This window comes from Colias philodice, chromosome 6 (genome assembly GCF_061535455.1).
Source record: "Colias philodice isolate Cphi_HAF_F1 chromosome 6, ilColPhil1 Martin Lab GWU primary, whole genome shotgun sequence".
NCBI classification, from domain to species: domain Eukaryota; kingdom Metazoa; phylum Arthropoda; class Insecta; order Lepidoptera; family Pieridae; genus Colias; species Colias philodice.
The window spans coordinates 452,742-479,149 of NC_143091.1; the positions used below are offsets into that span (position 1 = coordinate 452,742).

A 26,408-nucleotide genomic window follows, 5' to 3' on the forward strand; every position below is an offset into this window, starting at 1 on the left:
ATATTATATTGAACGAAGATCCATTTCCTGATTTGGCAATGAAGGGTCAATGCTGTAGTAATGTATTTATTTAGTGTTAGATCTGATTTATAGCAAATAGCAATAGGTATGCCATTGCTTACGATTCTTGATCGTGACCTAATTAATTAGTCTTATAGCCTAATTAATAGCCTATAGCATATACTAGCCTATAGGCTATTGCTTTTCTACTCCTGTGCTATTGCTATAAAACTTAATAGATAGGTATCAATTGAATAAATTTTATCATCTTTGCTGACTAATTTGAACTATATTATGTAAAATAAGTAGATAGAGATTGATTACCGGATATATAAAATATTTTATTGTCCAATTGACATGATATTTATTATCTAAGTAGATACTACATACAATCATTAATAGGTATAATGATAATATAATGTATATTATACTAGCTTTTCGACCGCGGCTTCGCCCGCGTTTTCAGAGAAAAACCCGTTCCCGTCGGATTTCCGGGATAAAACCTATTACCTATCCTATGTCCTTTCTCGGGTATCAAAATATATCTATACCACACTATACCAAATTTTATGCAAATCGGTTCAGTAGTTCAGGCGTGATTGAGTAACAGACAGACAGACAGAGTTACTTTCGCATTTATAATATTAGTATGGATTATCATTACTTATACCTATTAATGATATAATTCTAATGATAAATGATAAATACAGCATTAATGGTATATTGAACGTCTGTTCAATATCAGCAAATAAGGTGATCATATATTTATTCTTTTATATATTTATTTAACTAAGTATGTACATAATGTAACCGTCTTTCACCAAAAATAGCTCGTTATCGAACATATTAGTTTAAATACCTACGGTCTATTTTATACGACGAAAAGTAGAGACAACGAAATGAAAACATTATTATTTAACTTGAGCTTTTTATCTGATTATCGAAAGGGTTGGCCGGAGTACCGGAACCAAACTCTGAATATACCTACTTTACAAAAGAGGTTTATGAAACCCTTCGCAGAATCTATTAAGTACTTAACGTTATGTCAAAAGTCTAACTTATTGGTTTATTAAAAGCTTAGGTTAAAAAGGTATTGAAACATAATAATATGTTTTCAAACATAATATGAATATTATTCATTTTTGGTGAAAGAGCTTATTCAGCTTGTTATAACATAGATTTAGATACATATTTAGCTAGTTACTTGGTAGGTACAATTCTTACAGATTGATATAGAAGAAAAAAAAAACGACGCGGACGGTGTGAAAAGAACTGTAGGTACTTAATTAAGCTTTCTAATAAAAATACCTAACAACTAAAGTAAACATATAATAGACAAATTTTAAATGGCCCACTCGTTGAAAAAATATTTTCATGATAGGTATCTACCTACGTCTATATAGTTAGGTACATTTTGGCGAAATCCTATTTGCACGCAAAATAAAATTATATTTTTTGATACCTGCTACCGACTAGTTACTAAACTGATTTTAAAGTCCAATTGAGGGTCTATAATTAGTAATTATATAAAAAATGAACAATACATTAAAAAAAATCCTTCATTTTTAGAAGTCGATAAAAAATATTTTTAAGCTTTTTTTGGCAACAAAAACCTTACATATTTTAGATGAAATACAATAATATAAAATGTAGAGTTACCACCGATTTATATATTTTCAAAGTTCAGGATCTTTGATGAGTAGACGTTCATACGCGGTACGCGGAAGCTCCGTTAGTTAGAAAGAGACAGACAATTTCACCTTTCGCAAAATCATACGATGTTAGAACAGCTGTAGCTACGATTTACCGGCCCGTTAACACTATAATAAAACTATTTAACACTTTTATTCACACACACATATAGGTTTCAGTTAAAAACTTACAAAATTCTTTATTTCCCAGTCACCGATCACTTCGTCGATCAAATATTAAAACAACACTCAATCAATTGCTCCCAACCGATAAATGATTTCAATTGGTATTTAATTCAAAGGCAATGGTCCGATATTACGTCCAATAGAAATATAAAACGTACACACTAAAAATTGTTTGTTTTGATTTAATTGTCATAGGTTATGTAGACCGGCTGTTGTTGACAGGTTGAGTTAGAGTGATGGTAAAGCACGCATGCGTATTCTTTCCGCTATTCGTGGGGTTCAGACTGTAGACGAAGGGTTTAAAATTAACAATAGTCATAATTTTAGTCGCCTGCGAATTTTATAATGCATACTTGTGTTGATGTGTATTTGCTATTTTATTAAAATGGCGCTAAAATTATTATTTTAAGGAATAGAAAGCAATAACTCGAGTAGATAGTCATCCTTATCCTTATTAATAATAATTTTTGTTACTATAATAAGCTCAATATTTTGGTAAGTTAGGTTAATCGTACATTATTAAATCTAAACTTTTATAAATTCAAATTGGAAATGAATTCGAATTCGTGCCAACACTTCTAAACGAAATATAATCATACCCTGTTTAATTCAATTTCGACTGCTGTTTAGCTTATCAAACACTAGTCTTGTACACTAGCTTTTATCTAAGCTGATTCGAGGATCGGATGCTGTTCCCGGATACAGCGGAAATAACTAACCTATTTCTACAGATATCTCGCACCTACCTCACCGGCACGGAATCTTGGCCACTTACAAATTTGCCGATAAAAAAAGTTTGAAGTGTTTTTCACGATTTTTTTGTATGCAGATATGTTAACATATTATTTGTTTAATTTTATGGTAAGAAATCATTAAGTTTGAGAATAATCTTTTACCACTTTTTAAGAGTTACTCGAAATTTGTGATTTGTGCGTTTAAGCCGAAGTTACGAATTGTTTGTTTAAAACTTTTTTCGATATCGTTTATGACGTTTTAAGATATTGTTATTGTTGTACTGTAGTCAATGATCATAACAAACAATAAAAAATGCCGTTAACATCTGAACAACCTGCTCAGGCCATCACAATGTTAGACCAATGACTGCCGCAACGTAAAGTACCTAATGTTCAGTACGTACCACGTTCAGCGGTGCACTATGCATGGAGAATATACCAGGAGACTGGTAGCTACACGTGCAGACCAGGAAATGAAGGCATGAGGTGCACATCAGCTCGAGAAGACCCGTTTATTGTTCAAGAGATACTCAGAAATGGCTTTCTGACAGTTTTTGAGATACACCACCGGCTCTAAAACACCAGGATAATAAATGTGAGTAAGCAATCGGTGAGAAGACTAATGAAGAAGGTTAATTTGAAGGTTTGCAGACTAGCACGCCGTCCAGAACTCCTCAGACATCACAGAGAAGCACGTCTTCGTTTTACACGAGAACATGAAAACTGGACCCACAGCCAGTGCGCTCGTGAGGTGTTCACAGATGACTGCTAAGGCACTTTACGAGCTTCTGATAGCCAAGAGTCAGTATAGAGGAGACGAGAAGAGAGGTTTTCACCCATCACCACACTCAAACTGCGATTTTTCATGGAGGGTCAATAATGGTATGGGGAGGTATAAGTTCCGATGCTCGCACGGAGTTAGTTATCGTAGATAATGCCTTAAATTTGATCAGGTACATTGAGGAAATTCTCCAGGAACATGTTCAGCCCTATTACAGGTTTATCAGTGAAGAAAATTTGCTACTAATACACTATAACGCACGTCCGCGTGTCGTACGATGGGTATAAGAGTACCTTCAAGAGGTTATTATTGAAAAATTGGAGTGGCCAGCTCGTAGCCCGGATCTTAATCCAATAGAACACATCTGGGACATGCTTAAAAGAAACATTAAGTTCGATTCCAACCCAGCATCAATGTTAGATAAGCTTAGAAATACAGCTGGGGCCGTTTGGTACACAAGTGGACATCAAAAATGTCTTCTAGAGTATGCCAGACTGGATGCAAACAGTGTTTAAAGAAAGAGAAGGAAACACCCTATATTAAAAGGTTCAATTTTTTTTATGGAAACGTTCTTTCTAATTTTTGTGCATTTTTTAAGAAATCATTTAAATTTCACAGGAAAAGCGTAAATTCTTGTTTAATTCATATCTACGTGGTAGTACTTCTTATAAACTTCCAATTATTACTAAAAGTTAGTAAAAACATTAAAGTAACTAGTTTTGATTAAATTTTTATTGAATTTTGTAGTAGAAAAGAAATAGTGTTATTTTACCCAAAAATTTGCAGTGGCCAAGATTCCGTGCCGGTGAGTGTATTTGTCGCACTACTGTTTTGAATGTCAAAGGTCATTTGAATTTCAAATGAAATCTAATCCCACTTCACGAAACCCGATCTTTTTTTCTGTTTTTAAATTTCCATTCTGTTTTAATTTAAGATGGATTTGTACTGATTTTAAAATTTAGGATCAATGATTGCTATTTTTTTTATTAATTTGGATTGGAATTTAAAACAAATTGATTTTTTTAATTATTTTTTAATATGAGGTATTCTATGTAATTTCAAAAGTATTGCATAAATAAGATGAATACCTACTTATGGGCTAGGGCGTGGATTGTTCCCTTATAAAGAGTAGGTTAGCAAGTTATTGTTCAAATTATTTTTGAACCCTTACTGTATTTTAAATATTGACCTAATGTTTTCTTCGTTTCTAGGTCGCGGAAATCCGTGTTTGAGAAGAGGTGGAAATAAATTCCCAGTGACGAAAACGCTACGCCAGCCCCCCTAGTCAAGTGGCTTTCTGTTAGCGTAGCGTTCAATAGAATAGACTACGAATGTATGAGATTGTCGTAACCTGTACTTAGATACGTTTATCTACAGCCTACGTCAATCTTATACATTTGTAGTCTATTCTATTGAACGCTACGCTAACAGAAAGCCACTTGACTAGGGGGGCTGGAACGCATTCGATGTATTTATCTACAACAATATAATAATTACTTTCAACTTATATAATTTTAACCGTTTTCTCTGTACTGTTTTATGTACTGTAAAGAACAAATAAATAATTGTAATCAAAATCACTGAAGCAAAGAAACCCTGAAAGATCTGAGATAACAAGGATAATTGCCTCAAATGAAAATGATTGCCGCAAAATGCAAAATGGCCGTTCGTGAAGTAACAAATTATTTTAATGTTTTTCTTTTGAGGACACTCGTGACGGCTTTACGCACGATGTATGTTAATTGTTTTCAAAACTCGTAAATTATTTGCTATTTAGATGATTAAAAATGAATAAAATAAGATGAAGAAGAGACTTACTAAGTTTGGTCTATTATAGGCTTAGATTATAGGTATGATTCTAAAATCTGAATGAACGTATAGGTAAGATGAAGTCGGTAGCACAGTAACGACAATTAAATTAATTTTCCGTATAATTTAATATTATAATTATTAATATAAAAATATTATGACTGCTTTGGAACATACAACAGATATACAGGATATAGGTACAGATGTGACTTAAACATTTTATGTGATAGATGACAATGAACTTAGAGCACATAATAATAAAGTCATGCAAATATAGCAATAAATCACGATTTAAACCCATTCAATATTCATAGCTGATCTAAATGAAATTAAAATAAATATTATTCAATAAGAAGAGACAGCTATAACTTATATGATCACGTAACACAGGTCGATTGAAAGTAAAAGTAATTCAGAACGAGTTCAATGTTTCCGCATTTTATTGGTAAGTACCTATGGAAGTTTAGTTCCAGGATGTATCTCAGGATGAGGTGAATTAATTATGAACAGGTTTAGTCTATTTTAATTACTAGTTCCTACGAAATTTATTTGTACATGATGATGATCGATATGAGGACGTATATTTGGCTGAAGTAAACGATTAATTAGGATGTTGCTCTTGCTCTGCTAAAATATAGAGGGATTTTTAAAATCTGACTGTGGATATACTTACATACTTGAATCTCAATAAAAGAAATAATTAATATTACGCCCTACTCGTCGCAATGAAAGATTGATTTTTGTTTATATTATAAGGCTCGAAATTAGCATAGATAACATTTAGGCTAAATTGAACTATTAGATGTTGTAGACTACATAGGTGAAACATTTTCCATGTAACCTAACTTAAAGTGTGCAAGCAAAACTATGAGCAAAAAGTTAGTGAAAAATATGAAGTATTTTATACGAAGACATTCACTTTCTTCACACAAGTATAGTTGGATTTCACGTCCATATTTCTCAGTAAACATTGTAATAATTAACATAAATTAAGAGAGATCTTATGATAACAGAACATTATGGTTGGTCACGAGTCGCCATAACATGATGCTGCATTGTCACCGTAGTAGGTAATGGATTTGTGTCCTATTCATTCATCTTGTAGGCTGAGTGACCATGATTTTTATTTTTATTGGATTTGTTTTTTTTTTATTTTCAATTTTCATGATTAGTTTCAATTTGTTTTTTGATTCAGCTCGCACTAATTAATTCATTTAATTAATAATATTCGGTTAATATTCTGGCTTATTCGTTTTAATAATATTTTTTTATGTTAATAGAGCATTATTACTGTATAGTGACTGTATATGTATCTCAAATTCGTTACCTCAAATTCCTGTACGATTTAGTATTTACGTGCCCGATCAGTGAAGTTTATCTAATTGGGTAAAGCATATGTTTATGGTAGAGCAAGCAAAAGTGTAGCTCTACTTGATGTTAGGGGTCAGCACCCCTCATATACACTAGTTAACACCAGAAGAGATGCCTTAATTTGTATGTGCTGTACCAACCTTGTTTCTATATAATTTACAACGCCGGATTTTCTTGCATAACATTAACATACTTTTCGAATATGTGTGCTATATAAATTTTCACCCTTTACGATTCTTGTCTTTTTTTTGGTTAATAACTAGGTGCCGCATTTACAGTCTAAATTAAGTTTTCATAGGTTTTTCTCAAATCCAATACAAATAACCTCCATGGCCACTCTAGTTCCTCTCACGTCTTGTGATAACAGCCAACTTGTCATCCGAACTCGCGCATCGTAGCGTGCGCCCGCGTCGATCGCCTTTCTTTTATCATCCCACCGCGATTTCGACCCTATTCCCATATAATAAGTGACATAATTGAGTGCATTTAACCTTGAAGTGAGTGTGCAAGTGCGTAATATATTTTGGTAAGACTTATTTTTTTTAATATAATAACTAGGTAGTAAATTGTAGTGTTATTCTGGAACAATAGAGCCGTATTAAATTAATCTTATATATAAAAATGAATCGCAAAATGTGTTGGTAAGCGCATAACTCGAGAACGGCTGAACCGATTTCGATAATTCTTTTTTTATTATATTCCTTGAAGTACGAGGATGGTTTTTATGTAGAGAAAACGTAAATATGTACCACGGGCGAAGCCGGGGCGGACCGCTAGTTTATGTATATTTTATGCGTTTCTATTATACGGTCTTGATTTGTTACATAGATTAGCATCTGTATATTATATGTAGTAACTATTTAGTAAAACAAGCGAAATATTATTTTCATCTCATTTCATATAAATAACTAGTTAGGTATATAAGTAAGAAATTTTCATTGAAAATTTTACTGCTAATAAAATTATGAGCAATATCATCAATTACCTACTACATGGTCGTCTTCTTGTACTTTCTTATTTATGTGTTCAAATATGTTTATAGAAATGAGTCTGAGAAATTAGCAGGTTTCTGTTGTATTTTATAATACTTAATTGTTAAATTAACGCATATAATACCTACCTATATGTTCATTATAACATACAGCATTTCATCAAAATTGGTTAAGCTTCAAAATACCGGCAAACATCACCCAGATATTTATGTAAGAAAAATTGTAAGTACTCTACATTATGAATAATATAGGGTCATATTTTTTAAAATCTCATTATTTACGCTTTTAAAACGATTATTTATGTAAATATTTATTAAAACGCATAATATATGGCACACTTTTGTATCATAATGACCAAAATCTTTATTTATATATTATCTAAGAATAATTATTATCATTTTTAATGCACATATGCGAATTATTTTACAAAATTAAATAGATAAAATATTTCTTAATAAACATTCATAATTAATATTGTAGTAGACGTTATATAAAATTATGAAATATTACGTATTCTGAGATAAAGTCTGTTGTATGCAAATTGGTTTGTTTGACCAACCGCGTCAACCGCTAGAACATTATCATTTTATGCAACTAGTTATTGCCTACTACCCATATTTAAATATCATCATTTATGTACTAGCTTTTCCCCCTTCTTTTTAAGTGGGGAAATCTTGCATAGATACCCATGGCCTCCGGGGAAGGGGCCGTGGGTTATGTCGGATTCCTATCGACCAAAACCCCACTGTGTTCCGTCAAGCTGCATCAACGACGGGGCCACGGGTATGGTAAAATTCGTCCGTGACCCCACCAGGCCAAAACAAACTATGAGCCAGCCAGCACTACCCTCCTGGGGCAGCGTGTGCGGAACACGTCTCACGCCACCTCATCTCACCGGACGATAGACTAAATCCCCGCTCCATCGCCCGGCGCCCCTCGTTAGGGAGACTGGTGTAACTTTGTCCTCGTAGACAAAGAAAATTCTCAAGTGAATGACATGTTTAACTGCGGTAAAAAGGACACTATATTAATCTCTAGAATCTCTCTATTTTCAGACGGAAAAAACATTTCATGCAATCACTCCGTTGCGATGCGAACTTTCGCATTATTAGTATTAAACCTCTATCTGCTGATAATACTATTAATATATTCAGCTAATTAACATTTGAGCTATAGTTCTTATAAGTTTAAAAGGACATACCTATATTTAGAAATTAAAGACTTTTTAACGGATTTTAAACGCGATTTATTCATTATATTATTTTCCCGACGTTTCGAACACTTTACAGCGACCGTGGTCACGGAGAGTCTTTAATTTCTAAATGTATAATACTCGCGTAAAATCAAACACTAGAAAATACTAGGACATACCTATGTTTATTATAATTATGTAGAACTGTAGAGTAATTTATTTATCATCCTAGGCGCTATTGTTACAGCAATTTTTTGTATGTAGAGTCATTTATCTCTCATCTCATAGGCTATTATAAGAAATTTTCTTGCCATGAAATATTTTATTCAATACATACAATTTTATAATACGAATAATTATTTGTAAACATCAATTAGCACAGCTTTAAGTTTATAACTTAAAATAATATCTAGTATATCAACTTTAACCCTCAACTACCTGACCGGAGTCTCTCAGACTCCAGCAGTCTTATTTTTGTCTATATCTTTACAAGCAAATGTATTTGAACGGTGTGCGTCCGTGTACCTTCGCCCCTCTGCCTGCAGTACCGCCCCTGAACTCGTCGAGGTCATACGCGTGCGCGCTGTGTTTTGGTGAGTAAAAAACTATGTCGTGGAGTCTGAGAGACTCCAGGTAGGTAGTTACGTGACTTTTTCATGAAACTTTTTTTTTCTGTTTTAGTTCAAAATGACCTCGAATGATAAAAATATTGATCGTTGGTTGGAGGAGGACCTTTCCTCGAACGAAGAAGAATGTTTTGATGAACTGTGCAGTGGACACGAGGAAGATATTGAAGAAAATTGTGTTCTTCCCTGTGATTCTGCATCTGATACAGAGATGCAGATGCAGGATGTAGTTATGAAGCACCTGAAAAGTTGGCAATACGCAAGTACTGCTTCACATGTGACCCGAAAAAAAACTTAAGACGCAGTACTTGTGTTTCATATATAAGAAGCCTACATGCCTGCAGTGCTCCTACACGGCGTGCTCAATATGCCGGCAAAAATTGTAAAGTTTGAGCCTTGCAATTTTATAAAAAAAAATTCTTTTTTGCCAAAAATTTGTGTCACATTATGTTGATTAGTTACTAAACTTTAAACAATTTATGAAGAGAGTTCCTAATTTTTGTTAGTTTTTTTAAAGATCTCATTTATTAAGTGTAAAATTTTTGAAAAAATTTTGCTTACTTTAAAAAAAAGTGTAGTTTTTAAGTATAAGCCATAAGGTTATATGTATTTTTTTTACTTTTAAGAAATAAAGAAATGTTCAAGCTATAACATGTTTCTTTTAATTTATTTTCATTTATAATAGTTTTTGTTTATTAAGAGTTCAAAGTATGGGAGTCTGAGAGACTCCAAGTAGGTAGTTACGTATAAGAAATTAGGGTCAGGTAGTAGAGGGTTAAAACCAGAAAATAAACTCCTGTGTTATATACTCATTTAGAAAATAATAAACAATTCAATAAATATCAATCTATTTTACCACGGTTTTATCTAAAAGAGCGCCTACCTCTTTTGGTCTGAATTTACGACACTGTCCTAATTAACATACGGTGCTGTGAATCAGACCTTCACAAGAATTTAGCTATTCATCATCAAGTGTCAGTGATAAAACAACCATGTAGTGTGACATGCGTTAATAGTGGAAAATTTATTTTATAAGCATTGAAATCTTGGAGCAAAATCTTTAAAATCTCAAGTGTTTCAAATCTGTGTTATCCTAATTGGTTAAAAAATGGCTTCTAAATTCAGAAATCCGCAAGCCTTGGCCAATGGTTTGAAAGCAGTTGCAGTTATTGGTGCAACAACGTATGGTGTGTCCCAAACAGTGTTCAACGTAGATGGAGGACACCGAGCCATCATGTACAACCGAATAGGAGGAGTACAGAGACACATCTTGACGGAAGGCATGCACTTTCGTATACCCTGGTTCCAGAAACCTATAATCTATGACATAAGGTCGCGACCACACGTTATATCTTCACCTACCGGGTCAAAAGACCTGCAGATGGTAAATATTTCACTAAGAGTGCTATCCCGGCCCAATGCGGAAAGTCTACCAACAATGTACCGGCAGCTAGGCACAAACTATGATGAAAAAGTTCTACCGTCCATTTGCAATGAAGTTTTGAAATCAGTCGTTGCTAAATTCACCGCTTCCCAATTGATCACACAACGGCATCAAGTGTCTCTGCTGATACGAAGAGAACTGGCTGAAAGGGCTGCTGATTTCAATATTATTCTCGATGATGTGTCGCTCACTGAGATGAGTTTTGGTAGAGAGTACTCCGCTGCAGTTGAAGCAAAGCAGATAGCTCAGCAAGCAGCACAGCGGGCTTCATTCGTAGTGGAGAGAGCGAAGCAGGAACGACAGCAGAAGATAGTACAAGCTGAAGGTGAAGCTGAGGCAGCAGAGTTGCTGGGAAAAGCAGTGTCAATGAACCCCGGATACTTGAAACTTCGTAAGATCAGAGCCGCGCAGAATATTTCTAGAATGATCGCGAAGTCACAGAACAAAGTTTTCCTGTCAGGAGAGAGCTTAATGATCAACCTCCAGGATCCTGCGTTTGATAGTTTCGCTGAAAATTTGGTCAAGAAAAAGTAAATGATTTCATGAAACACAAGAGATAGATAGATAAGATAATTTTATTCCTGTTATAAATGGAAACTGTTATATATGTCCTAGATGGAAAATACAACAAGACATCATGTGATTTGCATTATGATTTTGCAAGTAAACGAGAAGGAAAAATAAACCTACTTTATTCCAAGCAGGCACGATCAATAAAAAATTACATAATTTTCCTCGTGGCCTTCGATATTTCACAGGTCGTTCTTGTATGTATTCTGTATACAAATGATTATTGGAGAACAATAAAGCAATAAGTTATATTGTGGTTATTCCATGGAGGAACATTTCAAAACGAAAACATTATTATAGCTAAATATACTTATAGCAAAACTCTTCTTTTATTTTAGAGAGCCCAGATTAGTAAACAATAAATTTTCTACGTATTTTTCCACCTAATCTGTCAAAGTTACACTTTATGCATATCAGTCAGTATTTTCAGGTTATATTGATAAGGATTTTAAAATTATCTGAAATAATATAAAATACCTATTTTATTAGAAAAATATTAAGGAAAAAATACTTGCCCATTATTATAATTTTATAGAGGTTAAAATGAAAGTCTGTAATTAGCATTACCGTATTAGCGTATTTGCTATGGTATTTGTATCAGCAATTACAATATTTTCTATTAGAACGATAAAATCTATCTATTTGTTTGTTCCGAAACGCATCGCTTGCGCAACACCCGTAACGGTGCATTTACACCAAACGAGCGAGTGCTCATTCTAACCCCACTATGTCGAATTATTTTAGTGTAAACTTATTGTAAATAGACTAGACGTACCGCATTCTTTCGTTGTTCTAAGTGCGTTCGAAAATGATCGAAAGATTCTATGCAATGTTCTAATACTGAACAACACTGAATACGAGTTTTCGTTTACAAAGATCACGAAATAATGCTCTTGCTCTAGTTCTAGCTCTATGTTCGTTTGATGTTAATGCACCGTGATACACCCGTTATACCTATAAACACGTTTGAAAGTAACTAATCACTTAACCCCCAATTTGTCTAATTTCAGTATCTTTTATTTGTTATACTATGATGACCTCTTGAACTTCGATCCATCAGAATTATTGATTTTGAATTTGTTCTTCCAATCAATATTGATATACTTAAGTGAAAAGACGAAGAGAAGAGAAGTCGCGTTTATTATTGGCAAAAGAAAGGCAAAGTTAAAAGGAAGCTAGAAAGGAAAAGGAAAAAGAATTACCAATATAAGACATTCAAATAAAACAAATCAAAATCTATAGTGTATTTAGATTTATAGTAACATAGTAATAATAAGTTTGGGTATATAATATTATATGGTAGAGTTTGGAATAGTTAATAATATGGAGTTGTTTAACAATCACAATCACAAACCATAAGTGTGCGATATAATTATGAATTCGACGCGATGATAACACTTCAGAATTTAAAAAGCTAAAATCTTAAAATCTTTTTTTTGGAAGCTGTTTTGAATCATCATACTACATATCAATTAGGTATGGTTTAGAAAACAGTTACTAATCGAATGGCCCAATTAATATAATTTACTTAATATTTTGATACAAAAATGTTCATCTGGTAATATTTTCAGTAGACGGGATCGAACTCACACCCTCTCGAGATTACTAACTGCTCAATGGGGTCATTTATATCAGATTCTTTAAAGACTTTGAAAACACATAGACATTATTATTTATTTATCTAGATGTTAAAATACACATGATTGAAAATAGTAATGCAAGAAAAAGTCATTTTTGAAGTCCCTTTTAATAATATGTATAACTTTACATTTCTTTTTCAAAGTTTTTAGACCTTATTCTTTATTTATTAAGGTCAGTGCTATGATTTCTAACTTTCCTCAATGCCTCTTCAATTTGCAAACTACCTTTTATGAATATTAAGTATTCGTTTCTTTATTAATTACAAATTCTAATGCCGCATTAAATAGTAACGACTTTCATCTCATGGTTTTCTAGTATTGACTTTTTTATACCCTTATTTCCGCCCGCGGCTTCGCCCGTTACATGTAAAACCATAGACAAATATATGTATATTTGTCCATGTAACTACGCAACGGATTTTTATGCGGTTTTTTGAAGTGAAAACTTCTTTAGCGGCGTTGAGCACTTTTTCTGTAATGAGTATAAAATCTTAAACTCGCGTCAGGACACGTGACCTGATCGAAAAAGCGTAAGACGGATACCATTCCAAAATATCAAAAATGCTCAACGTCAATAATCAAGTTTTCACTTCTGCCGGCACTCCCGGAGTGCAACCCGTCTTTTTTTAATAGATAAGGAAGGAGGAAGAAGAGGAAGGCTTAAGTACATATACAGGGTGGCCCAAATGTCGTGGATCAAACGCAACCATGGGTTAGGTGAGGTCATCAGCAGCAAAAAGTTGTTCTACGGGAGGTCTCTAAGGTCAACCACTGCAGAGTTATAATTTATTTTGTATTTTTATGAGAAAGTTGGCTTTTTTAAACTTATTCTTATTAAAATTCGAAAAATTGTACACCTAAATCTTTTTTATCATTTTAACTAGATTAGTACTGATAAGTCCTTGCGTTAGACATGCTATTTATGTTTGTTTATTGGGTGTGTTGAAGATAATATTCAATTTTATTAATTACTTTTTTCTCAAATCATAACTTTGTATTTACTTCGAACCCCACTGTGAAAAAAAAATACTCTACCGAAAAGTGACCCTGTATTTCAAGTTTTGGCGCATTCAATGGGGATTCTGAAAAGGTATAACACATGGCCATGAGTAGGTCTAGTATCTTTCAAGGACGAAAAAACAAAACAACGATTGCAAAATAATTGTTTTATTAAAGCAAAACATTTTACAATAAATGCTCAAAATTTCTGCCTCTGACCATAATACACAATCTGCACCGTCTAATAAAATTCCTACGTAACATACGGAATGCACCTCTGTTGTTAGTAGCTTGTACCCTAGCAAATTCGAGCTTTTGTGGTAGTTCTTGTTCAGTTTAGGAATGGGTCGTCGACGCATTTTTCATCAACGAGACTAGACCGTTAAATGTCGTTCATCAACTAGTCGATTAACTAGTTAAAATCTTCGACTAGTCGATGTGTAAACTGAAACGAATTGACACGGTCGACCGACGCGCGACGGTATTGGTAATCGAACGTTCGTTACCTTGAACTGAGGTCTACACTCTACATGTAAAATTCCACATTCTTACCACGAAGTTATTACGAATTATAGATTTTCAAAGAATTCAATGTCAGGGTTGTCTCTAGTAAAGAAAAAGTCAGAGCTGTTTTTTAACAATTATGTATATATTTATCACCTATCTATTACCAAGTTTTTGTTTATGTTTTAACTTGTCGTTTTAAGTCGTTAGTTATAGTCGATATTTAAACATTATTCAATATATTATTATAGGTAGGTAATCCTTATGATATGTAATAAATTAACTGAATAAAAAAAATATCTTAGATTTTTAAGACAATTCAATAATATCAAATTAATACAAATGAATCTCCTTTTTTTTTTCAATATTTCGAGCATTGATCATAGTAATCTCATTAAAAGTCAAACGGAATTAACGGTAAAAATATTGAACTATCAACTCGCGACGCGTCGCGTCGCAAGTTGGTAGTTGATACAAACGTGTCGACTGACGAGCCGTCTACGACGAGTCGTTTAGCCGTCTACGGTGGACTATTATACGGCCACGTCGAAGAGTTAACCGTCGCGGACGCGTTGACGAGCGTTTCGACTCTTTTGTTTAGTCGTTGAATTCAACTAGTCCGTTGATGAACGATGGACTAGTCGAATCGTTGAGTGTACATAGACGGTTAAATTAACTAGTCCGTTGATTCAACGCCCATGCCTAGTTCAGTTTTGTTCTCACTTTGGTAAACTATTTCTTTAAAATAGCCTCAAAGATCTAGTAATCTCGGGATTCCAAGATCGACGGTGCAACGTATTATTAAAAGGAATAAATATCACGCCTACCACGTGCAAAGAGTGCAAGCTTTGCTGCCCGGTGATTATGCAACTAGAGTACGGTTTTGCAGAGAGATGCTAAGATACCACAGAGAGGATCCGCAGTTTTTCAATAAGGTTTTATGGACGGATGAGTCAAATTTTAGAAGAATGGGAGTGTTCAATATCCACAACTAACATTTTTACTCCACAGTGAACCCCCATATCATAAGAAATGATCGATTCCAGCATCTGTATGGCATTAACATGTGGGCTGGTATAATTAACCAGCAGTTGGTGCTGCATGAAATGCCAGCAAGACTGAATGGTGCTCATTATTTAAATTTTTTACAAAATAATTTAAACCAAATTCTTAACGAAGCTGAAGTTTCAGAAGAAAGAATAGCAGAAATGTGGCTGCAACATGACGGCGCCCCGCCTCACTACACTCGAGCAGTTAGAGATCATTTGAATGAGCGCTTCCCCAATCGGTGGATTGGTCGAGGTCCGAGGAGGACCTATTGCATGGCCACCCCGATCGCTCGATTTAAATCCATTAGATTTTTTTCTTTGGGGCTATTTTAAAGAAATATTTTACCAAAGAGAGAACAATACTGAACAAGAACTACGACAAAAGCTCGAATTTGCTAGGGTACAAGTTACTAACAACAGAGGTGCATTCCGTAGGTTACGTAGGAATTTTATTAGACGGTGCAGATTGTGTATTATGGTCAGAGGAAGAAATTTTGAGCATTTATTGTAAAATGTTTTGCTTTAATAAAACAATTATTTTGCAATCGTTGTTTTGTTTTTTCGTCCTTGAAAGATACTAGACCTACTCATGGCCATGTGTTATACCTTTTCAGAATCCCCATTGAATGCGCCAAAACTTGAAATACAGGGTCACTTTTCGATAGAGTATTTTTTTTCACAGTGGGGTTCGAAGTAAATAAAAAGTTATGATTTGAGAAAAAAGTAATTAATAAAATTGAATATTATCTTCAACACACCCAATAAACAAACATAAATAGCATGTCTAACGCAAGGACTTATCAGTACTAATCTAGTTAAAATGATAAAAAAGATATAGGTGTACATTTTTTCGAATTTTAATAAGAATAAGTTTAAAAAAGCCAATTTTCTCATAAAAATACAAAATAAATTATAACTCTGCAGTGGTTGACCTTAGAGACCTCCCGTAGAACAACTTTTTGCTGCTGATGACCTCACCTAACCCATGGTTGCGTTTGATCCACGACATTTGGGCCACCCTGTATAATTTATTTGGTTAAAGATCAAATAGCGGGCAAAGCCGCGGGTGGTAAGCTAGTAAGTGATATAATACAATATTATGAATGCAAAACAAAATGTTTTCTCAATCACGACAAAAACATTAACAAAGAATCATAATATGGACTGAAATGGAAAAATTTTAAGCATTTTTAACATTCAATCCGTACTGAATTTCTTTATATTTAGAAAGCATCTTGAGTTGTTTTGTTTACTGTGTTATCAAATAATTTATTCGGTACAATTTTGAAAAATACAACACGTTTTAAATACATATAAGAAAGCCAATTCAATAGATATTTTAATATGTTATTACAACAATGAAGATTCAAAATTCCTATGATATAGATGTACCTAGTTGAATATCTTTGTAGTTCTTGAGTTTATGAGTTATCCAAGCAACCTCGATGTCTCATTACCCTACTTATCATAGGCCAAAATCCTTTCCACAGGAATAAAAAAAAAAATTACACTTTTAACTTTGTATTTAAAATTCATGATATACAGGATGTAATCGTTAAGTGTGCACAGGCGATTATTTATCAAGTTAGAATATGATTAACATATCTGTTACGGTCTAATAAAATTAATTATACCTATGTAAAAGTTATTTTGATGATGGTGATTGCAAATCATGTAACCGAATTACGTAAACTGCCTCCATGTAACATAATATTGGCCCTTATCTTCTAAATTACTGAATGCATCTTTAAATTATAGAGTTTAATAAGTTTTAAAAATCGGTAACGCATACTCAAAGGTTCTATTGTTAATTGATTCAGGCGTCTTTGAGATTGGAAACAACATAAAACATTTTATTTGAAACTATTCAAAACTAGGATTGATAACCTACTCTATAATACAATTACAAAAATGGTGGTCTTGCAACGTTATCGAAAAATCTAACTAATACTATTCAGCTTCACTGAAGAGCTCGTTTGTTTGTTTGAATGCACTAATCTCTGGAATTACTGGACCGTTTTCAAAAGTTCTTTTCATCCTATCCTTGATAATTATAGGCTATTCTATTACGTACAATAGGCGGAGCCGGGGCAGACCACTAGCTCAATATAAAAGTCATTACAATATTTGACGAATACGATTTCATTTAATATTCAACAACTATGATTTAGTCAGTATTGATGAAATTTAGGATACACAATAATAGTTATTTTCGTAACCTTTTAAATTATAATTAACTCACCTTCAGACTTCTCTCAAGAATCAAGATATCTTATCTATGGAGAAATTACAGATTGCGATAATGAAGAAGCAACGAGCCACCACTTAACACCTATATACCTTGAAGTTATTTACATAACAATCATTAGAGGACGTTACATTGTATGTATTTGCCAATTTTAGCAGAATCTTTAGCGCAGGATTCAGAAGAATACAATTTTATACATAATAAATTAGAATTTTCTACATATTGCGTCCATTGCATGTGTTTACAACTCAAATTAATTGTGATTAAGATAATAATAATATTATGAATTTACTTTTGTATTAAATTTAGATTTTTTGTATCGATTTATCTGATTTAAAGTGATTATCAGACGGGTATTTCTCTTTTTTAGTTATTAAAAGACATTTATTAAAAGGAAATTGCAATGTATCCAATTAATATTACGATAACAATTCAATTATGAGAGAATAAGTTTATTCCACATCAAAAATACATGTAATGATGTACATTGTACATATATGACAATAAAAAAAAGACGTGTGGCACTCGGGGACTGCCGCGGTAAAGCTATTGCATAGCATGCCTTCAAGCCTCACCTCCGAGCCCGTCGGAGTGGGGAGCGTGAGGTTTTTTCGTTACGGAATTTCTGGATTCGGTCCCCGCGCTCAAGGCCCGCGATAGAAGCTATGCAATAGCTTAAAAACGTAAAAGACAGTAAGGAATAGTTTCATGACTTGCAGATAAAGTAACCGATAGTACCTAGTAGGTACTATCGGTTACTATGAAGAAAATGAAGAAAACTATCGGTTACTATGAAGAAATGAATTGAAGAAAAGAAAATAATATGGGTAGGTACTACCTACCCATATTATTTTCTTATGACTTTTATTTTCATACATTGTCATTTTAACTAACAGTTATACATAGAAAACATCATGTGAAAGAAGCTATTTCCAGCTATAAAAAAGTAATTTAAAATGCAGTTTAAATAAGTTATAAATCACTTTCCCATAAACGAAGCGGGGCTAATAGTTGGTAATGTTTTGACGCCATCTTTAGATACAGTTTTCACTCCAAAGTTGGGCAGATTCATGAACAGCCGCCGGTGTATTTCCTGTACACATCGCTTTATTATCTCGTACGCTTCTATTTCTGTTAAATCTGTAAAATATTTGAGTGAAACAATTATTAATCTATACTAATATTATAAAGCTGAAGAGTTTGTTTGTTTGAACGCGCTAATCTCAGGAACTACTGGTCCGATTTGCAGAATTCTTTCGGTGTTAGATAGCCCATTTATCGAGGAAAACCATATTGTTAAATGTTTATTCAAAATGGCTAGTGGAATAGATGTTGTACCAGAAAATAGGGAATTTTGTCCTATTTTAAAGCGAGCCTGTGCCAAAGGGTCTTTACATAGTTTCGACAAAGCTCTTACGGGTCCGGATATTTGGTTATTTATATTTTCCCACCCACTATCCATATATTCTATTGACACGCGAAAAAGGTTAAAGGATTTTTTTAAAAGGTCGTCACTCGTACATAGTGGAAAGGGTTTGAAGAGCGATTGTATGTATACGTATAGCTATTTATAAAAATAAAAAGGAATCGCTGAAATACGAATATATTATATAAGTATGTGTAATGTGTATGTGTTTGTGAATGAGTTAAGCGCAAAATAATTTAATGTATTAGGGTGTGTTCTTTTCTGTGAAAACAAGAATATTATAAAATTTCAACCTGTAAAAAATGAACCAGATTATGTTTGCAATGTTTGTTTTTCACTTATAAATGCAAAAATACATAATTATTATTTACAAGTAGATATAAATTATATCTTAGTACGGTCTATAACTTGAACATGCTCTACAAGGCCATAATAAAGCATCTTTTCATGATCACGTTTAAACTATCGTGAAAAATACATCCTTCACGCCTATGTGTGTATAGTGTATACTTACTTGGCTTATAATATTGGTTCAGAATACTGATACTTATGAGCCCTCCAAAGCCGTGGGCAGCGAACGGTAACCTCACGCAGGAAGCCAAGAAGTCCATGGAGTAGAGTTGACCACCTTCCTTGTCATCGTAACCAGCGATCAGGAGATTTAGTATGTAGGGATTCTGGAAATTTTGAAAATATACTTTCTGTTTAGAAACATAGTTTTAATAAATAGACTAGCGACCCGCCCCGGCTTCGCACGGGTGCAATGCTGATACAAAATACACTACAGAAAAACTGTGAACGTTGTATATAAAAAACATAGCGGCCCGCTCCGGCTTCGCACGGCTATAAAATAGATAGCCGGGCGAACGGCCTGTACCGCCGCAAACGCTACGTCCCGCAAATTTTAAATCTGTAATATCTTCGAAAATATTCACTTAAATCATACGGTGTAAAGGGCCATATAGATCTATATTAAATGAACAATGTATTCAAGGTATTTAATTGGTTAAGGATTAATGCTGTATTGGTTAAAATCGCATCGAAAATTAGCCATTATTTGTCGTAAAAATTAAATGACAAAAAAAAGTTATTGTGGGTTATCCATAAGAGATATACATATACCATCGCGGACTTTTCTGTGGACCTTTTCAATGTGCATAATACTTAGTACATTATTTTGATAAAACTCGTAGGGTTCAGCCTGCGTTTGCAATGTAAGCGGAAAAAATGTAATTTTTTACGACATCACATTAGAAACCTCAAAAATAACAGTACTTCTCCACTATTTAATGGATGTTATTATACATATAAACCTTCCTCTTGAATCATTCTATCTATTAAAAAAAACCGCATCAAAATCCGTTGCGTACTTTCAAAGATTTAAGCGTACAAAGGGACATAGGGACATAGGGACATAGGGACAGGGAAAGCGACTTTGTTTTATACTATGTAGTGATATTGAGATTTGTATTATACCCAGTAGCTTTGTATGTATTATAGAAAAACTAAGAAATAAACTCGACTTTTTTGTAGTCATTCGCTGCATTTTCCTACTTTTCCTATAAAAAGAAAAAGATAAATAATCTCATTCAATGTTATTATTCTGCATAATGCCAGCCTTCCTACGATTATTACCAACAATTTAAAGTAAAATGTAGAGCCTTATTTGGTATCCAATATTCTTGACAAATAACACCATTGCTTATACTGTGTATAACCACAGATAAATAATGTAACTATACTATATAGGTATAAAAATGTTATTGTATCCTCTATCGTTTAGTACTTACACGTCATAGATATTTTGTGTGTCTTGCATCAGGATGTTAGCAAGTGGATATATTGTAAATTGTATCGACCATAAGATGTTGTTTACTTAATGTTTTACATATTAAAAAAAAAAATTAAGAAGTAGCAATAACCTCTAGAACTGCCTTAAAATATTAGGTGACCAACGAATTTTCATCTTCTACATAGCTAATATAATCTATACTAATATTATAAAGCTGAAGAGTTTGTTTGTTTGTTTGTTTGTTTGAACGCACTAATCTCGGGAACTACTGGTCCGATTTGAAAAATTCTTTCGGTGTTAGATAGCCCATTTATCGAGGAAGGTTATAGGCTATATTTCATCACGCTACGGGCAACAGGAGTGGAGCCACGGGGGTGAAACCGCGCGGAGCAGCTAGTATTATATAAAGGAGTATTTTCATTCATTTTCGTAACGTTTTTCATTGATGTACGATGTCGTAGTGTGACCTTATATTATAACCTATAAATATACGTATAAATTAACTACTATAAGTACATTATATAATTACAGACAACCTTTTTAGTTTTTTTAAGCTATTGCATAGCTTCTATCGCAGGCCTTGAGCGCGGGGACCGAATCGAGAAATTCCGTAACGAAAAAACCTCACGCTCCCCACTCCGACGGACACGGAGGTGTGGCTTGAAGGCATGCTATGCAATAGCTTTACCGCGGCAGTCCCCGAGTGCCACACGTCTTTTTTATATTTTCCAATTTGAACCTACTTCTCGATATTAACTTGCACCAACATACAACCAAACTCTCCAGCTTTACAATATAGATTTGTTGACTCACCCCAGCCCGCAACATCTCTGCCATATTGATCCTTGTGAAATGCACAGCCGCCGCGGTATCGAGCTGATACCCGTTCCTCATGGTATACAGCTTTAGGTTCTTGGAGACGAACTGACTGAACTGTCCAACGTCACCCATGTCACCGTTCACTCCCATTAGGAGCTGATCCGATAGTTGTATGAGCTTGTCTTCGTCTGTGGTTATAGTTTTTTAATTGATGGAATACCTATTTTATATGCTACTTATCATCATAGGCAAAAATTTGGGAGCTTTGAGATTACTAGAACATAGAAATATTATATTATTTACATATACTTTGCACAAAAATACTATCAAAATATGGTAACGTTTACATGTACCACGGGCGAAGCAGGGGCGGACCGCTAGTATATTTATAAATACATCTTTGTTTTAAAGCTAAATAATCTTTATGGTAATAAAGCTAAAACCATGCCGTGAAAACTGTAAACCGTCACACGTAATTTTCACCACAAAGAAACTACAAATGTTCCACATTTAGATATAGTTTTTAAATTATTCTTATATTTTGATTCGGTCACGTTTTAAAACTATTTATAATAATGCGTTTAATTATTCAAAATGCATAATGTGTTTAAGATTAGATTTACTTTTATGAAAAAATATGTGAGAACAAGTTGTTAATATTGTTAATTATATTTAAAAACGTGTTTTAAAATGAATCCACTGCATAAAAAATATTTTATATTATTTCAGAGTGAAGTATTCTACTCTTAATAAATAATAAGTCATCTTTAATCAGATTATAAAAATATTTTTTACCGTAAAATATTATTTGTTTCTTTTAAGTTTAATAATTAACTATAGCTTACCGCCCGCGGCTTCGCCCGCTTGGTCTAAAACCTAATAAATTATATACTAAAACCTTCCTCTTAAATCACTCTATCTATAAAAAAAACGCATCAAAATCCGTTGCGTAGTTTTAGGCGCGGGTCAAACACAAGCGGTGCGGGCGCGGGCGTGCCATAAGCGCGCCTCTTCAATCTGTTTTGCACCACATCCTTCTTATACATTTTGTATGAAAGAATTTTGGACAGGCGTCGAGGCGGCACGCCACCGTTGCGCCGCGGGCGTACCGCAGGCGTACCGCAGGCGCGCTTCCCCCATCGCATCCAAATAGAGGTCAATTCACGGTCATACACAATCAAAAACAAATCGGGTGGAAGGAGACGGTAGCCTGTCAGTCAAAAATGTGTTCTCTCTGTGTGGAATTATATAGAGCTGCTATTACATACCCTTCTTCGTTTTGTTTTTAAAGGTGAATTGAATTAATCGATGAAATGATTTACACAGGTGATGGCAGTAGGGAAAGTGAAAATGAAGAAGAGCATAATGAAAGTTCCCATGTATTTACAATGTCAGAAATAAAGATAATCCTGATTTTGATTGTGTTTTTTATTTATTTGTAATTGTAATAATATTGTGGAATGATCAGTACTGTAAATACTTTTGAACTGAGATTTTAATGATAAGATTTATATGGTTTAAATGTAAACCTGTGTTTGAAAACCATATTTTATCTATACTAATATTATAAAGAGGAAAGGTTTGTATGTATGTATGTATGTATGTATGTATGTATGTATGTATGTATGTATGTATGTATGTATGTATGTATGTATGTATGTATGTATGGTTTTCACGCATAAACTAGGTACTGGACCGATTTTGATGAAATTTGGCACAGATAATCTTTAGACCCTGAGAAAGAACATAGGCTACCTTTTATTGCGAAATATGTACCACGGGCGAAGCCGGGGTGGACCGCTAGTACAATATAAATTTTGTGTTATTTTAACCTTCTTTTCTTCCATCATTACACCAGTACTACTTTAAAATTACTTTAAAAGTACTATAAAATTTTCCAAGTAAATTCCAACATTTTCAACAAAGATATATGTATTTGCAATCGTGGGGTTATCCTCGCTATTTACTTACAAGGAATTATCAAAACAAAATCGTTACTTTCAAATTAATGTTAATCTCTTTTAGCACAAAAAACATAATTTTACTAAATTATGCATGAAGAAAATGCATTTAACCACTCTATATAAATATCATTTTCGGACGCCAACAGCGCGCCCGATGCGCGCCGGCAGCGCGCCGGCGGCGCGCCCGAGGCGCGCCGGCAGCGCGCCCGCGGCGCGCCGGCAGTGCGCCCGCGGTGCGCCCGATGCGCGCCGCGCCGCTTGTATATGTCCCGCGCCTTAAGCATACAAAGGGACATAGGGACAGAGAAAGCGACTTTGTTTTATACTATGTAGTGATGATACGACGGATATTATGTAGAAACAATATTTTTTATTATATTTCCACGCATTCTATCCCTTTCAAGCCGGATAAAAATTAAAACCCTTCATTAATTCAACTGCAATCAGTAGATAGTAAATGAGGAATTTCAGGAGCTCTTAATATATTATTACTAGCGGTCCGCCCCGGCTTCGCCCGTGGTACATGTTTACGTTTTCTCTCCAGAAGAACCATCCTCGTACTTCAAGGAATATAATAAAAAAAGAATTATCGAAATCGGTTCAGCTGTTCTCGAGTTATGCGCTTACCAACACATTTTGCGATTTATTTTTATATATAAGATTTATATATAATATATTTATATTTATATATAATAAATTATATTTATATTTCCACGCCTTCTATGCCTTTCAAGCCGGATGAAAATTAAAACCCTTCATTAATTCAACTGCAATCAGTAGATAGTAAATGAGGAATTTTAGGAGCTCCTAATATATTATTACTAGCCGCTCCGCGCGGTTTCACCGCCGTGGCTCCTCTCCTGTTGGTCGTAGCGTGATGATATATAGCCTATAGCTATAGCCTTCCTCGATAAATGAGCTATCTAACACTGAAAGAATTTTTTAAATTGGACCAGTAGATCCCGAGATTAGCGCGTTCAAACAAACAAACAAACTCTTCAGCTTTATAATATTAGTTTAGATTCCCAATTTACATTTATTATGTTCCCAATGATATACGGTACTACGAACGTATGTTTTCTCCGTATAATTTTGACCAAATAGTAAGCTAATTTATGTAATAACTAAAAAGTGCAAGCCCCTCAAATCTTGAATTATTCCATAGCAAGAAAAGTGAAATGTAACAACGCTATAAATAATGAAAGTAATTTACATAGCATGTGGGTGCAATTACATGAATTCTAGGTCGACCAATCACGGCCGTGCAATTATCACTGACTTTGAAATTTGACGTTGAATATAGTCACTTATTTACTTGTCATGTACATGTATATGTACACATGACCTTATGTCTACATGCTATGCTCTACGTTGCAACTGTAGTAATTTTAAATGGTAAATTAACTCTATCACGATTTTCTATCATAAAGATATATCTGAAGAGAGAAATATGGCATCTTCCTGTTCAATAGCCTTTTGAATTGAAAAACCTTATATTTTAGGGTAAAATTATACCTAGGAAGACCTAGGTATATTAAAAAGCAAATGTTAATGCTAAATTCAAATACGATTTCTCAATAATTATGCAACATTTCAACGGCCTCAGCTTAGTAGAGGAACCGCGATTAGCTCTGTTTTCTTCGTCTGTTTTCCCTACACTCTCAGCTACCTTAAATTCGCGCTAACTGATTCTAAAGCCCAGTTTGTAGGTAGTTATTATATTTCTTATATTACCTACACTGCGTCAATATGGATGTAGGTATGTATAACAGTTTAAAGAAAATCTCACCATCTTTCATGACCAAAATACTCTGGGTGCAGTTCTGATCAGCGGCAACTATCGCGAAATCCTTACACTGCATTCCCAGCAAACATTGCAGTAAAAGATTCGATGCCGTCATATTGATATGAATAACAATGAAAAGTAAAAGAAAAATTGTTATAAAATAATATGTGGAAGTGTATAATTGTATGTAATTTATTACAAAAGACAATGACGGCTTTATAATGACATCTTTGCTGGTGTTTTGATACATGGTGCACACGATACTTAAATCGTGTGCCTAGTTTTCAAGCATTACAAATATTTTTCTCTATACAAAATAGTCTCTCCAGGCTATTTACTTGTCAAGAAAAATAACTCATAATTTTCTAATAATACTAAAGTCAGTTAAGCAGTAAGTAATGTACATACGATAATATTTGAAATTATTTGAATTAAGCAGAGGATATTCGATAGAGCCTTTTACTTGAAGTCTGCCGCCCTGCTTGCGTAAATACTTTCTATATTCCAAAAAACCCGTAAGTAGTTATAATATTATGTTATTTAAAACTAAAGTTAAATTCTTCATTATATTACTCGACGTTATGAATGATAAGAAGACGTGTAAGGGAGTCAATATTTGTATACCTTAGTCCTTATCACATTCCACGTAAAACCTTTTAGTTGAGTTGTAGTACGTTGCGTAAAAACTGAAGTAATGAGTCCATGAAAAGGTAAATCTTATGTAAATCTGGGTGAGCACTCCTTAAACAAATTTAACTTTTGGTATCTAATTGGTGCGTTTGTAT

The 26,408-nt window shown here is 33.8% G+C and overlaps 2 protein-coding genes, 1 long non-coding RNA gene and 1 pseudogene across 6 annotated transcripts in view; 3 read left to right on the forward strand and 1 right to left on the reverse strand.

Moving 5' to 3' along the window:
- Positions 1-6,957: 6,957 nt before the first annotated feature.
- M7BP (Myosin-7a binding protein) overlaps positions 6,958-26,408 on the forward strand; it is a 102,551-nt gene continuing 83,100 nt past the window's right edge. Inside the window, exon 1 of one of the 4 annotated variants that reach the window (XM_089695988.1) lies at positions 6,958-7,098. The gene's annotated coding sequence lies outside the window, so the exon portion shown is untranslated. The remainder of the gene's footprint in view (positions 7,099-26,408) is intronic. The other 3 variants (XM_089695986.1, XM_089695983.1, XM_089695981.1) reach the window with 3 other exon arrangements.
- Positions 9,316-9,961, forward strand: LOC149487404 (uncharacterized). The gene is made up of 2 exons (XR_016315681.1): positions 9,316-9,349; positions 9,438-9,961. It is a non-coding gene; the product is annotated as an uncharacterized LOC149487404 (long non-coding RNA).
- On the forward strand, positions 10,360-11,707 carry LOC149487405 (prohibitin-2 pseudogene; annotated as a pseudogene).
- Positions 18,685-25,738, reverse strand: LOC149487406 (proteasome subunit beta type-2-like). Its single transcript, XM_089696016.1, has 4 exons — positions 25,627-25,738; positions 21,868-22,061; positions 19,777-19,939; positions 18,685-18,976 (listed from the first exon to the last, which is right to left on the reverse strand). Exons 1-4 carry the CDS (start codon positions 25,736-25,738, stop codon positions 18,816-18,818), a joined length of 630 nt encoding a protein of 209 aa, XP_089552142.1. The 3' UTR covers positions 18,685-18,815.